The sequence below is a fragment of the Hydra viridissima genome, unplaced genomic scaffold (genome assembly GCF_058129835.1).
Source record: "Hydra viridissima isolate aposymbiotic clone 2 unplaced genomic scaffold, HvirCarnegie_v1 scaffold_7, whole genome shotgun sequence".
NCBI lineage: Eukaryota > Metazoa > Cnidaria > Hydrozoa > Anthoathecata > Hydridae > Hydra > Hydra viridissima.
This window is the reverse complement of record NW_028324306.1, coordinates 10,576,187-10,591,590: the sequence shown is the minus strand read 5'-3', so window position 1 is coordinate 10,591,590 and position 15,404 is coordinate 10,576,187. Positions and strand designations below refer to the sequence as shown.

Here is a 15,404-nt window from a genome sequence, read left to right as displayed (position 1 = left end):
AACAACAATATTTCTAATTTTAATTAAGGCTTTTAACAAGCATTTATTGTCAATAAAACGGCTGTATAATCTAATTAGAAGTAGTTATATTCTCAATAACCAGTTCATGAAAAAAAAAGCTTTTTGTCGCAGTTTGATATTACTTATCTTCTCAATTGCCATTAATGTTAGTATATCACTGTGTCACGAAATGACTTTTAATTCGAACCTCTTGTCCCGAGAAAACCCTTTAGAGGTTTGAGAGTACACATGTGTAGAATAACACTAGAGTTGGTTTTGAAATCTTTCATCATCGTCCGAGAAAGAAAAATCAGTTTAAAGTTTTTAATTTTATTGCTCAGAATAAAAATTTTACAAAAAAATAATTTCTTTAAAAAAATCTTGTTCTCTATTATAACATATAAATTTCTTCAACATATAATGTGTTTGCAACTCTAAACAAAGCAAAACCAAAAAAAATACATACAAACTATTCTTGAAAGACAAACAGTTTTCTACTTTCAGCTTTGAAATTCAAGCTGTGAAAAACATTAATGATTCTAGATACTTATACAAAATTATTCTACTCAATTGATTAAGAAGGAAGCCTTTATTAAACTCTTACATAGCATATGTAATTAATAACTGTAAATGTCTCTTCCACAAATAGAAATCAAAATAAATGTTTACTGTTATACTCGATCAAACAGTTTCGAAGATTCCTGGGATAATCCCGATGGATGGCTGGCCTCTTGAAACGTTGCCAATGAAGACTGAAGTTGTGGTGAAGTGACTCTGTGGCTTGCTCAGAAAAGATGCCCAGAGAGTGGTTGTGGCGATCAATAAACTGTGTCACATGGAAGAAAACAGCATGTGCTTTGGGGGTAACACTTGTGTTTGGAAGGTTGAGATAGGAAGCTTTAAACTCTTCAATAAGCTCACAGTAGTTCTGTTGGAGTGTATTCCCAAAGCAGGCATGAACAACAGCATCAAATTTTCTGAGGGTTTCAATAAATGGAAATGCCAAAAAGCAAGCATGCTTCTCTGCAAGTTGTTGAAGTGAGTCAACATTTCTCAAAAGCTTTCTACACTCATTGCCAGCAAATTGTCCTCCATGAAAAGGTTGTTGTTGAATGTTGATCATCTTTGGCCACTCATCTGCATTTTGCCAAACCTGACAGAGGTTCTTAAAGAGGTGGTTCACAACACCAATAAGAAGGTGAAGTTCCATAGGAGGAATAAAATCTAGGACAAGAGTATCATCAGAAAGTCTTATTATTGGCTGGTGAACAACATTTTGAAAGTCCCTTGCCTTTTTTGTTTGGGCACCAGCTGCTTGGAAGCCTTCAAAATCAGAACGAATGGAGCCAAATGTTCGAAGCTCACCACTGTGATGAAGATTCTTTGACTCAATGTCACACCAGGTGCAAGGGTGTGCACTAGAGTGAGATTGCAAGCCACAAATTATGTTAGCAAGCTTCATGTCGCATGACAACACAAAAGACATTCTCGCTAAACACAGTTTATCCAGGATTTGTTTGACATTGTCATAGTTTTCAGAGACATTTTCTGCAATGGCCACCAAAAGTTGACGCTTCACTCCTGAGTCTTTGAAATTTTTAAAGAGAGGTTTCTTTGATGGAGGAGAAGTATCTGGTGTTTCTAAGCTCATAATACCAAAAGAAACTTTCACGAACCCGCCTCCATCATCTATCCCTACCTTAATAAGCTGGTCTGACTGAGGGCCTCTGACTTCAGCAACAGTGTTTCTTAATGACTCCATTTCATTGCAGTACACCAATAAATGTTTAGACTCTTGGCTAGTGCTTTTGGATGTATCAGTAATTTCTGAGGTGACAAAGAGGTCAGAAAGTTGCTTTCCAAGAGATTCAAACTTTTCTCTGAAATTTTTCTCCACAACACGCTGTGGAACTACTTTGTTTAGAGTTGAAGCAAGCATATTCATTCCTCTATTTGAAAGACCAATCTGGTTTTGAACTTGTACTAGATGTTGTGCAGTCAAGGTGGGTGTAGATGAAGGAAATAATTCTCTTTGTCGCGATGGACCTGCAAAAAATCACAGAAAGTTACCATTGTATCATTTCCAAAATTCATAGTGTATATTTTATTGCTATGCCCTTTGACAAAAGTTTTTGTTTAAAAAGTACAGTTTTTGCCTGGAGTTACTGGAAAGGGTCTTCCTACTCCTTGATTGAGACGGACAGTGCCATGGGGGGAAGGAACTTTGTTGGCAATTACAGAAACAGCCACTCTTTCTGCTGCTTTTTTTTCCTTTTCTGCAACTTCGAGTAAGTTCTGTCATAACATTGCTTTAGTACAGACATGAGGGATGCCTCTTCCTATCAATGAAAAGCATGCTGAACATCTTTTCTCAACAATTGGCTGTTCTATAAGCTGACTGGCAGTGTTTGTTGCTCCACTTATCTGAGGGCTTCTGAATTTTGCTTTTCCCACACTACAAATCAAGCAATCACATGCTGATTCTCTTGTTGCAGGATGGATCTTTATGTTTTGATAGTCTGGCAAGGAAGGAAGTTGGACATCTCTCCCTTCACCTTTTCTTCTGAGACTTACTCGACAGTTTTCACAGATTCCAATTGGTACTCTTTGGTCTTCAAAGTTGATTCTTTGGCCCAAAATTTCTTGACTGCGTTTAATCATAAAATCAGTCAGCTGCCTGTTAGCTTTGTTCATACAGAGAAAACAGACAGTTTTCCTGTTGTCTTCATGAGTTTTTGCTTGGTTAGGCATTTTGAAAAATGACGCACACCTTGTTCTTTTAAAACGGTTTCTAAACTGTTTGCAGGTTTTTCCCGGAATTTTTTAGTTAATTATTTTTTTGCTAAAATATTTTGTATGTGCTATTTGTAAAACAAATAACCAAAATAGACAGTTTTTTTGAGAAAGAAAAAAAAACTCTTAGTTTATTGACCTTATTAAATAAGCATAAAATTAGAAACTTTAAACTGATTTTTCTTTCTCGGACAATGATGTAAGATTTCAAAACCAACTTCTATTGTAATTGTACACATGCGTACTCTCAAACCTCCAAAGGGTTTTCTCGGGACAAGAGGTTCGAATTAATAGTCATTTCGTGACACTGTGATATATTATGATGAATTGGTAATTTGTTTGCTTAAGCAGAGGCTTAAACAAACCAATAGCAGGAAACTAATTACTCTTCCAGGTTTTTTTGCAATCTGCCCTTCTGTTTGCTTCATATTCATGAACAATTTCTATGTATTAATGCAATCTTTCATCAGCTGTTTGGCAACTTTTCACTGGTCCACTCTATATATATATATATATATATATATATATATATATATATATATATATATATATATATATATATATATATATATATATATATATATATATATATATATATATATATATATATATATATATATATATATATATATATATATATATATATATATATATATATATATATATATATATATATATATAGGGCCCTGCGAATCGGCATTTTTAGTTTCGAATCGAATCTCGAATCGAAGCAAGTCTTGATTCGCGAATGTATGTATGTATGTATGTATGTATGTATGTATGTATGTATGTATGTATGTATGTATGTATGTATGTATGTATGTATGTATGTATGTATGTATGTATGTATGTATGTATGTATGTATGTATGTATGTATGTATGTATGTATGTATGTATGTATGTATGTATGTATGTATGTATGTATGTATGTATGTATGTATGTATGTATGTATGTATGTATGTATGTATGTATGTATGTATGTATGTATGTATGTATGTATGTATGTATGTATGTATGTATGTATGTATGTATGTATGTATGTATGTATGTATGTATGTATGTATGTATGTATGTATGTATGTATGTATGTATGTATGTATGTATGTAATGTTATATGTTTTTCGGATTTCGCACTAATAGTATATCGATTGTAGTTTACAGAAAAATATATAAAGCTAAAGAACTTATCAAGAGCGCTAAAACAACCTTAACATTAAGTATAATCTTCCCAGTACAAATTTAATATTTAATGTTTTAATTTCTTTTTGTCTTTCTTTTTTCTACTTTCTTACAAATAAAATTTAAATAGATAGCTTGAATGAATTATTTTTCTGATGAATTTCGTCAACAAATATGTCATGTAATCCTCAGTTCCTGTAATTATGTTCCAGTTAATTAGAAAACTGAACGATGTAAACATCCATGTGACACTGATAGTAGTTAAAAATATATGTCGTCGGCTAATTTGTAAAACCTTCTATCTTTATTTTACAAAAGTTTAAGAAGGATTTACGAAGGGCTTAGATGGGTTTTTTTAATTTTCAAGAACTTAGCTTACAATATCTATTATTTAATAACACTAAATATTGTAAATAAATAGAAGTCTAATAGTGTATTTCATAAAGAAGTAGTGTAATCAGTAAAATTCATAGTTTAATTTGCTGTTGTCATAAATATCTCAGTTAGTCCAATATTGATGACTTGTTGAGCCAATGAACAACCCCTAAATATTACTTGACTATGAAAGATTACTTGAATATGAAAGATTACATGACTATGAAAGACTTTGAGAGTTTATATTTGAAAAGTGAACAAAATGAGCCGAATTGCACTGACGATGTTTTCCTCCATTCATATGTATTTAGACATCCCTATTACATTATGTGTAAAAACTTTTACAACATTTGTTATAACATGTGTTGTAATCGATTAAATCAAAATTAAAAATGTCATTAAGTTATTTTAGTTTATGAGCATAGTCACCCAAAAAAAAACTCAAATGGCGTCTGTAAAAAAAAGAGAACCTTAAGTTTAAATTTATTCTATATATTTAACATATTATATATATTAAACAATAGCAATATTAAACAATCTTTTACTCCAATTCGTTCTTATAGAGTTCAATGAGAATTCTACCTATATGACGTAAAGTATTATGTGGCTAAACTTTCAGAAATCCGCTGGAGAAATTATTGCTTGATGTTTTAAGTGTAGAATTTTAATAAGGCAAAGTTGAGAAAAACAGATTTAAAAAAATAGTTCTTTGCAAGATAAATCAAGTTTTACTATTCACTATCGTACAAATCGCTTTTGTTGCAATTATTACAATATTATATTGTATTTATGATCTTTTTAAGGAACTCACCATGTCTTTTATTGAAAATTTTTTTACCTGACAATTGGACTGATTACATTACGTCTTTGTTTAATTGTCTTATTTTTAAGCTCTTGTTTGCAACTTATTTGGTCAATGTTTAGAAAATACCTTTACTGATAAAAAAAGAAAAACTTTCCTGTTGATATCCTAACGCAAAAACAGGGCTTTTTTTATATATTATATTATGAAATTTATCCGTTTTTACAAATTGTTCATCATTATTGTTACTAAATTACAGGTTGTCCATTATTATCTTTATTAAATTTTAAGTTTGTATTATGTTTATTGGCTGTAAAGTTATTAAGTTGGTTGGTTTTGTCGTCACCTAAACATACCTTATGTCTCCACTTTAAGCTCCGAATTCAGACTTCAGGATTCAGAATGTACATTTACGATATAGTCTGTAAAGTTTTCGTTTTTTAATATCATTTTATTTATAAATTAACTTTTTTTATATATCACTAAGTTCTAAATATTTTCTTTAAAATACATCAAACAGCTAAAAAAAGTTTTTTAAACAAGTTTTCTTCTTCTTATTGCTACTCAATATTTTTTTGCTCAATCGTGTTAGTTAAAATTTAAAAAAAAAGTACCACATGCACCAATAATCTTACTCGTGATCATAAACATTTTTTTTTTGTGCGATTCACTTTTAGCCATAGTTACAAGTCAACAATGTGGCTCTAGGTACAAGGCTAGATGATTTAAACAGCTTTTTCTGAAAATCTGAGACCGAGAAGAGACTTATTTAAACCACATTACTAATAAAAACTATTTTATCTAGGATTGTAAAATAATGAAAGAAAGAAACACCAAAATTTTATTTCAGATCATAAAAAAATATTTTTCGTTTACAACTTGCCTCAGAAACCTCCACCGATATTTTAAATTGGATGAAAAAATAGCAATTAGTGTAACCAATCACTTGACAAATAAATTGACTTAGAACTATGTTGATCAAATGGGGTGGCCTTATGAACAAGGACTAGGGTCTTCTTGTTCATAAGGCCACCCCATTCTATTTGGCCGACTGTCATTTTATGAATTCCTGCTTTTGTTTTTACATTAATATGTTATTATATTGATAAAAAATAAAGTTAATAACAAATCAAATTAAAATTTTATCAAAAAAAAATTATGAAGTTACTTTTCTAAATATATTTATTCTCAAGTATGATAAAAGAAACTATACTTGAAGAGCGAAACATCATCATAAAATTGTATCAAGGTAATAAAAGTGTGCAAAAAAATCCTATTACTCTTTTAAAACCGTGGTCAACAAATGCAACTACATAACTGGCTTAGTATTCATCAAGCAAAAAATGCAATGAAAACAGTTACGTAATTTTCAATTTAGTAACAAATATCGAATGAGTTACGTGATGGCACGAGTGGCTGCTTCTGGTGAAGGAAAACTAAAATAACTACTATGTTATTTCTTTCATGTAAAATGTCATATTATACAAGCATCTATTGTGTAATATGCATCTATTGATAGCTTCAACGCAATTGACAAACGCAAGTGGTTCTTTGCTGATCAAAAAATGAAAATTTATTAACAAATCATAACTAATTTAGCCTTATTGCTTTTACTTGCTCCAATTTGAGTGAAACACTAACAATGGCTACTGTTGTGCATATCCAGTCTGGCATAAACCTGATACAAATTTCTACAACCATGTTTTTATACTTGCCCAAAGTCCTGTTTGCAGACCTTTTCAATCTCGGATGGTATTATTTGGATTTACCAGCTCCTAAACAGGTTGGTTTTACAGTACCAATAACTAAAAATGTTGAATAAACAGAGGAGGTGTCCTGCCCTATATGTGGGGTAAGTTGCCCTTTTTGCACAAATTTTTTTACAAAGTTTCAAAAAACAGTCTTTGTTATGAAACCTGCTTATATAACTTATAGTACTCAACCATATTAAGATAAAAGTCTTGATGTATTCTAAAACATACCCTTTAAAACGATAGAAAAGATTAAAATGGGGTGTTCTGCCCCACCCTATCCTATCCAAAAAGCAGAAAAAACGAAACTGAAGGGAAACAACAGAAAAAGAAAAAGAAGAAAAAAAATAGCATTATGAAAAAAATTGGAAGGGAGAGTTTTAAGAGAATGCTTTCGAGAACTTTAAGGTAATACTTTAAAACAGTTAAAAGTTTAAAAGTAGTCAACACTCGTATAACACTCGTATAGCATACAACTCTAAAATAAGAAACAGTTCTATTCCACGTACGTGTGGTGACCGTACTTTTGGTTAAAGTTTAATGCTAGAATTTTGGTTAGCTTTATACGTCCTACTAAAATGGTACTACTAAAATGGTACAACTTATTATTATTGTATCAAATAACTACTATGGTATCAAATAATTACTATGGTATCAATTTTTTTTAATTTTTATTTAAAAGTTAATGAAAGATCTAAAAGAGTAACAAAATGGAAAATGGAAAAGGTTAATTTTTTTCCCTTTAACAACTTTTTTTCAAAAAAGGTTGCGTGTATCAACTTATTATTATTGTATCAAATAACTACTATGGTATCAAATAATTACTATGGTATCAATTTTTTTTAAGTTTTATTTAAAAGTTAATGAAAGATCTAAAAGAGTAACAAAATGGAAAATGGAAAAGGTTAGTTTTTTTCCCTTTAACAACTTTTTTTCAAAAAAGGTTGCTTTGTAAGCGTCTGCGTATCGTTTCATTTCCGTATCGTTATCATTCCGATATGATATTGGAAAAAAAGTGTCATCGGAATGGCAAGAGTTCCAGTATATACCGAGATTTAAACTAACTACAATACCGGTTAAAATTTTTTTTACCTATATTTTGTCGTAATCATTCCGATAACACTTTTTTTTTCCAATATCATATCGGAATGATAACGATACGGAAATGAAACATATGCAGACGCTTATTGCTTTGAAGTAACGGGAATGATGTCAATGTTTACATTCTGTTTGACTACAAGAATGTAATCTAATGGGATGTAAACAACATGCATAAATATTGCTTACATTTTATATTGATTATTTGATTATTACGGTATCCTATTCTTAGGATCATCAAAAATAGTTGACAAAAATAAAAGAAAGAAGAAAGGCCTCAATCTGTTTAAAAATGAAATGACATGCTTTAAATTTTCTTTTCAATTATACAAAGAAAAATTCAGTTTTAAATCTGTATACAAGATAAGTACAAAAGGATATACATACAAGGTTGATATAATTATATTAGCAATATAAGAATTAGGAAATAATTTAAAAAGTTTGTGGTGCAATGTTAACAATGCTACATCCTGTAAGCATTTTAAATTCTATTTTTTGACCAAAAAGTTCAAGCAAAACTAAGTAACGATATTTAAAATCCTGAGCGGACCAATTAAAACAAGGTCATAACTCTCAAATATTATGTGTAAAATGTCACTTTTTGTTAAACCGGAACCCTTTAATTAACAAACGGTGTATAGAAATGCCTGTTGCGCTTATGCACTATTTATTTGCTCTTTTCTAAGGCTTTAACGTCAACTAAAAGGTCAGTACAATTTTTTTGTTTAATTTTTTTCAGATAATTGGATTTTTAGCAGATTTTCTGGAAAAAAAAAGAAGTATTTTCATTTTAACAGAAAAAAGCTTTTCTATTTTACCTGCATAAATTTAAAAACAATTTTCAGCACAAGTAGTGTTAAATTTTTCTCACATAAACTTCACTACCTTTTTATTTTTAGTTAAATGCCAAATGATAATTACGCATCTCCGAAAAAATATCTTCTAAGAAATTTACTGCTAAGTAAATGTCCTTCATATGATTTTCAAACTATTGAAGTGATTCATTCAGATTTTGTTCATATTTTTACCAAATAACAAAAATACAAGTAAAAAAAAAAAAAATTAAGACCACAGTGGAAAATCTGCGATGAATTATTTTCAATTTTTTTCAATGAGCAGTGTATACTTTGTATTCCTCTTAACATACACATTGAGAAATCATCGCAACATACATATAAAAGAATAAAATATAATCGTATTAAATGGAAAAGTAAGGTAAGTCCCAATAAGCATTCCTATTGTTATTAAAACTGTTATTAAGAAATTAGCTGATGATTAGTTGGTGATATTGTTGTTCGTGCGTTTCTAAAAAATTCTAAAAAATTAAAAAAAAAAAACGTTTTTTTTAAAAAAAAACAATAAACATCGCTTGGGCTTTGAATTTTAATCGTATTGGATAAAAATTTCAAATTTTTCTAAATTCAAGAGTGGTTTTTCCATTGTTTATTTTCCTCAGTTTGATAAAACACCACACCACGTGACAATACACAGAACACCACACACGTGACAATCATAGCAGTGGAGAGAAATTTTGGGCCTCGGGGAAGTTTTCTTAAGGGGCCCTCATTATGATCAATAATATACACAGGACCAAAAGAAACGTGCTCTGGTCATTGAAAATTAAAAATAAAAGTTAATTACACTATTTAAATCTTTTAAAATTTTTTTTAAAAAATTATTTGTACACACACGAGGCCCCGGGAATCTTCCCCGTCCACCACCCCCTCTCGGCGGCCATGGTGACAATACACAGAAGAGTTGCAAACAACACTTGGAAATTATTGAATGTAATTTGAGTTCAAACTAAGAATACAACTTATTAAGAATATTTACCTGGTGGGGAAGCAAAGCTGATTAAGATAGGGCTCGCCCTACTGTTAACGGTAATCAGGAATAGTACCTGAAAGAAGGGAGGCTTTGTTTAACTGGAGCAATAAACATAAAATAAATGATAAGAATGGTCTATGTAGTAAATTGTTAGGTAAGACCAATAAATAAAATGAATGTATTATAGAGAAGATATTTCCTAAATTGAATAGCCAAAAAACTGGTATACTTTCTCAGTAAGCACACTACGTTGAAATAACGTTGAAATAACGTTGATCGACGTTGATAAACGTTACTTCAACGTTGTTTCAACGTAGTATGCTTACTGGGTTTATATTTTTTTCTTCTTTGTTTGCATGATAATTATCGAGTATTTAACTTTTATCGATTGGAATTTTAAAAGTGTTTACATGTTGCAGTGTTTTGAATTATTCTTTTTGTTAGGAAATTGTTAATGCTGTATACTCTTTCGGAGTACTTTCTTACTGAATAGAAAAAATACATAAGAGACGCAGATCTCATTGTAACTCTTGGCTATAATACTTTATATAAAATTCCTAACTTCAACTACTTTTTCTCATGCAAAATTCTATCAGCAGCAATTGGATATATTTCCCCCTAAGAGTTCCTCCCCTCAGTTTTATTCTTAGTATATATGATATTCTTCTTTGTTATTAAAATATTATTTTTGAAAATAAAGCTTAATGACTCAAAACAAAAACAAAAATTAAGTTGTAACGTAATTATCAAAAATTATTTTATTCAAATATCGTTTCATATAATACATATAAAAGGTGTAGTTATAAGTCAAGAAATAATGATAACTTTCAAAAACTTTTTTATTTCTTCTCAGATGTACTTGTGCTACTTTACCGCTCTAGCTGTGTTATGTATTGCTATCTTATCAGGAGAACGCATTGCTTCAGAGAGTGTTTTGTTAAATGACAATATGAATTCTACTCAACAATGCTACAATAACTACTTAACTTTGGCTCAAAATGTCTGTTCTATAGCAACAAACGTCGTTGATGTATCTAGCTCCAGCTTTAGCTCCACAATTTGTCTATTTCCTCCGTGTAGTACTGTTGTATCTGCGTCCCCGGCTGAATGTCTAACTTATATCGCATTTTTTAAAGCAATTGTAGGAGTTAGTTTTTGTGATGGATATTTACAATTGGTAAACAATATTAGTGAGAATATTGATTTTACCGCGTGCTGCTAACGATATATCGCATCATGTACATATGTGTTACTTTATTTTTCTATCCAAATTATCGTGAAGCTATTCGAGTTATTCCAAATGGAAAAGAAAGTTAAAATGTTTTTTGATTAATGCAGGACTCTCTATGGTGGTTTTATTGGTTTATTTTATAGTTCACTAAAATCATTCATTAAGGTATATTTCGCTATACGGAAATTTTTCATATATTTCATATAGTTTGCAAATGTTTTTTAATCTGGGTGCACTTTCACCCCAAACAAAGATTATTATCATACGTGTTCATTATAAATAAGTTTTGCCTGTTATCTTCTTTAGTTTCATTTAAATTGAAAACAATGTTTTTGTAGTTTAACGCATAGAATTGTCTCTTTTTTTTACTCTTACAATTGTAAGCTTGTCTCGTTTCAAAAATTGCTAATTTTTCGTCGCAAAATTCAATCAACTCTACCTCTTTCAGCTCCCGTATTGATAAGACAGTTGTGAGAAAATATATAGTAATATCTTTCAATTAATAAAAAAAGAAGTCACTTTATGATAAACGCAAGCGGTTCAATTTTTTAATTTAGACTGAGAAAGTGTAAAAAACTAAGAAGAATAATTGGCGTAGCTATTGAACTTTTTCCTTTTTAAAAATAATTATAGAAAAAGAAAAAAGAAGAAAAAAAGAAAAAAGGAATCCTTGTCAACAGATCTTGTCGATAAATATGGGAAACAAACACTTTTTGTCATTATTAAAATTTTTAAATTGTTCTAAAAGCTTTGCGGGAGGAAGAGAAGGGTAGAGGGGAGTGGCAGAGGTTGAAGTCACTCCCTGAGTAAAATAAATTGTAAAGAGCATTAGCAACAATTAGACAAATTTTTGCCGTATGGAACTTCTAATCCGATATTTGGAATTACAATAAAATTAACGAAATGTAAGAATATAAACTCAGTGCACTTGTGGGTTGAAAAAAATATGCATGAAATCGGTGTTTCATTTTATAAACATTTAAGAAGATATAAAAGTATAAAAAGTGTTTAAACAATAGTAAAACGAAAATTAACAAATAAATAAAATTTTAGCCAACAAAACGAGAATGAATTTTTTATGCTAAAAATCCGGGAAATTTATTTAATACAAAGTTTATGTTGGTATGTGTTTTTTTTTTTAATGGCATTAATTAACTAAGCTGTATTTTCTAAGATATTAAAATTAGTTTACATATATTGCGAGTGTCATTTTTTTTTTTAATTTGTCGTAACAAACAAAATAAAAAAACTCCATAAAGCTGAAAAATGCGTAATTTACGCAAAAAGCAGCACTTTTCTTACGCAAAAAAATCTACTGCAAATTCTAAATTTTGCGAAATTGCGCAAAGTTTTAACCAAAGAATGGTTGTGCAAAATTTTGTACAAAGGTTCGTGATTTTTTTTTTTCAAAGAACACATGTCTATCTTTAGAAACAAAATATTTGTTCTTGAAAAACGTCGAGTTAATAATTTTTAAAGAATTTTAGTGAATAATAAATGTTTCAATAATATTTTTGATATTTTTCTAAAAGTAAGTATTGGGTGAGAAGCATTGCTTAATTTTATTAAAATATTTAAAAGTCTATCAACTTAAAGCAGAAACTTTCATCGAAATGGTTAGTTTACACTAGAGCGATTGATTGCAATATAAGTCATGAAAGACCTAGCAATAGGCGTCCGTCATTCTACAAAACGAGGTTGAAAGCGGAATATTTACAAAAATCAATGAAAAAACTTTTATTTCAAAACACTTTAACATTTAACCCTTTTTTTTGTAGAGTGACAGACCCCAATTTATACACTGTGATAGGGAATGTACTGAAAGGAACCGAACGAGACCCTACCCAAATGGGTCTCGTCTCAAAGCATCATTGTTTGTTTTTAGAACTGTTTCCTTTTCTATTTTTTAAAATGATGTTAGAAAGGTTTTAATTTTAAAATTTTGAAATTAAAGTTGGATGTGCGTAAAAAAGCAAAGCATTTTGAAAATGTTTGCTAACCGGTCAAGTGAGGTAATAGATTGCCAATTAGTTTAATTTCTTTGTTTAGTGCCTGTAAATTTTACATAGGGTGCTAATTGCCTTCTAACATCGCTTACAGTTGAAAAAATCTAGACAAGTTGTCTACCTGGTTACCAACTACTTGGACCCTTGTTACAAATGTGAGTTAAAAAATCATTTTAAAATATTATTAGTCAAAACTGGCTATAGCCTGCTTTTGTGAAAATTTTCAAAATCTTGAGAGTCAAGTTCAAAAAAAACTATATTTAGTCTCCAGAATTCGACCAAGGATCATGAAGAAGCTATCAAAGAGTTCTTTTCAAGTTTGTTCGGCAAAAGTAGAGAAGAAGACTCCGAGATTGAGCCATTCCCTGTCGACTACAGCCTTTGGCACTCACAATCTGAAAGCTTCTCTTTGAGCTTTATTCAGCCAAAGAAGCAGAAGAAGAGCGCGATGGAATTGAAAGGAGAGCTTTTTGCCTATGAAAATGATGTTTAGGTAATTTCTGCACGGATGGGAAAGCCAATGCAGTTCTGGGTGACATAAGGGAACGTTTAATTCTTTCCAGGCTGCCTTTGCTATCCTGAGCATTCCTTCAAGTTCAGCATCCTCAGAGCGCTTGTTAATACTACCAGCCTGAAAAAAAGAAAAAAAGTCAAAAAAGAAAGAAATCGCATCGTTTGAAGGCTGAAAAACTGCTCTACATTAAACGCAACTACTCTCACTTTGAGAGAAAAATGCTGCTCAAATTCTGCTCAGAAACTAAAAGCTCTTAATTCCAAATGAGGAGCTGGATAATGACATCTAGGAAGCCCTTGTTGATGCAATTAACGTTATGGACATGTATGACATTGAAGAAGACAAATTATTTGTCAAAAATGATTTTTTAAACCTTTGTTCAGATTTCTTTAAATTTATTTCATGCCAAGAAACTCAAGAAAACAAACAGTGCATCTCCAAATTTTAAATGTTTATTTTTAATAAGTGTTAGGTAAAAAATCAAAGGTAAAAAGGCTATATTTTCCAGTGTTTTAGTTCTATGACGCCTAAGGCAACTAATGCGATAAGAAAGTTAACTTTTGGCACTAAAACTTCATTCATTTTCAAATCATTAAATCTGTTTCATTTACTCATGTTGTTTCATTAACTGTGGACTTTAATTAAATACTTCATTAATTAACTCTCAGCTTAAATGAGTTTAACTTAGTATTTTTTTTTTAATTTCAGTTTATACATTTTACAGAGTCTTCCAAAGATGCTAAGATGGCCGTAAGCATTAACTCGTAGCAAATTTTTGTGACTTTTAGCAATTTCCGCAATTTTAAATAATTTTTTACTAAGTTTCGGGAACCGAACCGTGATAAAGCCAAAACCGAACGGGTTCGGGTTTTCGTGTATTAAAAAAGTTTAATACTCGAACGGGTACCCGATAATTTATCGGTTTCAGTTCCTTAGCTGTCGGTATTTGTTAACCCATTTGATCATTATTTCGGGTTATCGGGCTATTGGGTATTTAACGGGTCTATACCCGAACAGGTTCGGGACCCGAAAAATTTTTTGAAATTACCCGTTCGGGACCCGATGACATTCCCTACAATGTGATAATGTGATTTTTATCTATCCGTAAACTTATGTTAAAGGAACAAATGAGCTAAAGAAAAGTATAATGATATTTCCTACATTAGTGGATAAGAAATTAACGATTCATTTAAAAAGCTAATGAGCGAATTAGACATCAACCGAAATTTGTTTGTCATCTTTATAAATGAATTTTAGTTTTAATTTATAAAAATTGAACATTATACATCACTAAGTACACGAACTTTTCCACTCCTACACTTAATAAATGCAGACCCTTTTTTGGAACAGGAATATTATATGCCAAAAAAAGCTAAAATTTCTCTTTTTAAGTAAAAATTACCAATTTTATGGCAAATTTGAAAAATCCGGAAATTCACATTTTTTATATGATTGCAGTTTTGTAAATTGCGTAATTACGCAAAATTTTAATTTACGCAAAAATTTTCTGTAATTACAAGGGATCGCTTGTGTATGGTATACTAAAAATTTTGTGTACAGTTTACCGTATAGTATACCGTAAAGTACACAATAGTATAGTATACTTTTTACTACTACTAGGAATTGGGAGGTCTGGGACATCATTTTTTCTTCCTCGCGGTAAAATTTTTCTGGGACAAAACATTTTTTTTCATGACGTGAAAACGCGTAATGAAAAATTTTAATTTTTGTAAAGGTGTTTAAATATTGCACGAAAAACTTCTTGTTCTTTTTTTCTTTCGTCTTGTTCTCTTTTTTTGTTTCGATGATTGATTTGTAGATTTCTA

General features: G+C 30.4%; 2 protein-coding genes and 1 long non-coding RNA gene across 3 annotated transcripts in view; 1 reads left to right on the top strand and 2 right to left on the bottom strand.

The window, feature by feature from the left end:
* LOC149886089 (uncharacterized) overlaps nt 1–15,404 on the bottom strand; it is a 282,044-nt gene that overhangs the window by 77,709 nt on the left and 188,931 nt on the right. The gene's annotated exons all lie outside the window — the stretch shown is intronic.
* Nucleotides 315–1,996, bottom strand: LOC145200734 (uncharacterized). Its single transcript, XM_090094107.1, has one exon. The coding sequence runs from the start codon at nt 1,943–1,945 to the stop codon at nt 653–655; it is 1,293 nt and encodes a 430-aa protein (XP_089950233.1). The 5' UTR covers nt 1,946–1,996; the 3' UTR covers nt 315–652.
* LOC149886104 (uncharacterized) lies at nt 8,389–11,530 on the top strand. Its single transcript, XR_016454564.1, has 2 exons — nt 8,389–8,706; nt 10,681–11,530. It is a non-coding gene; the product is annotated as an uncharacterized LOC149886104 (long non-coding RNA).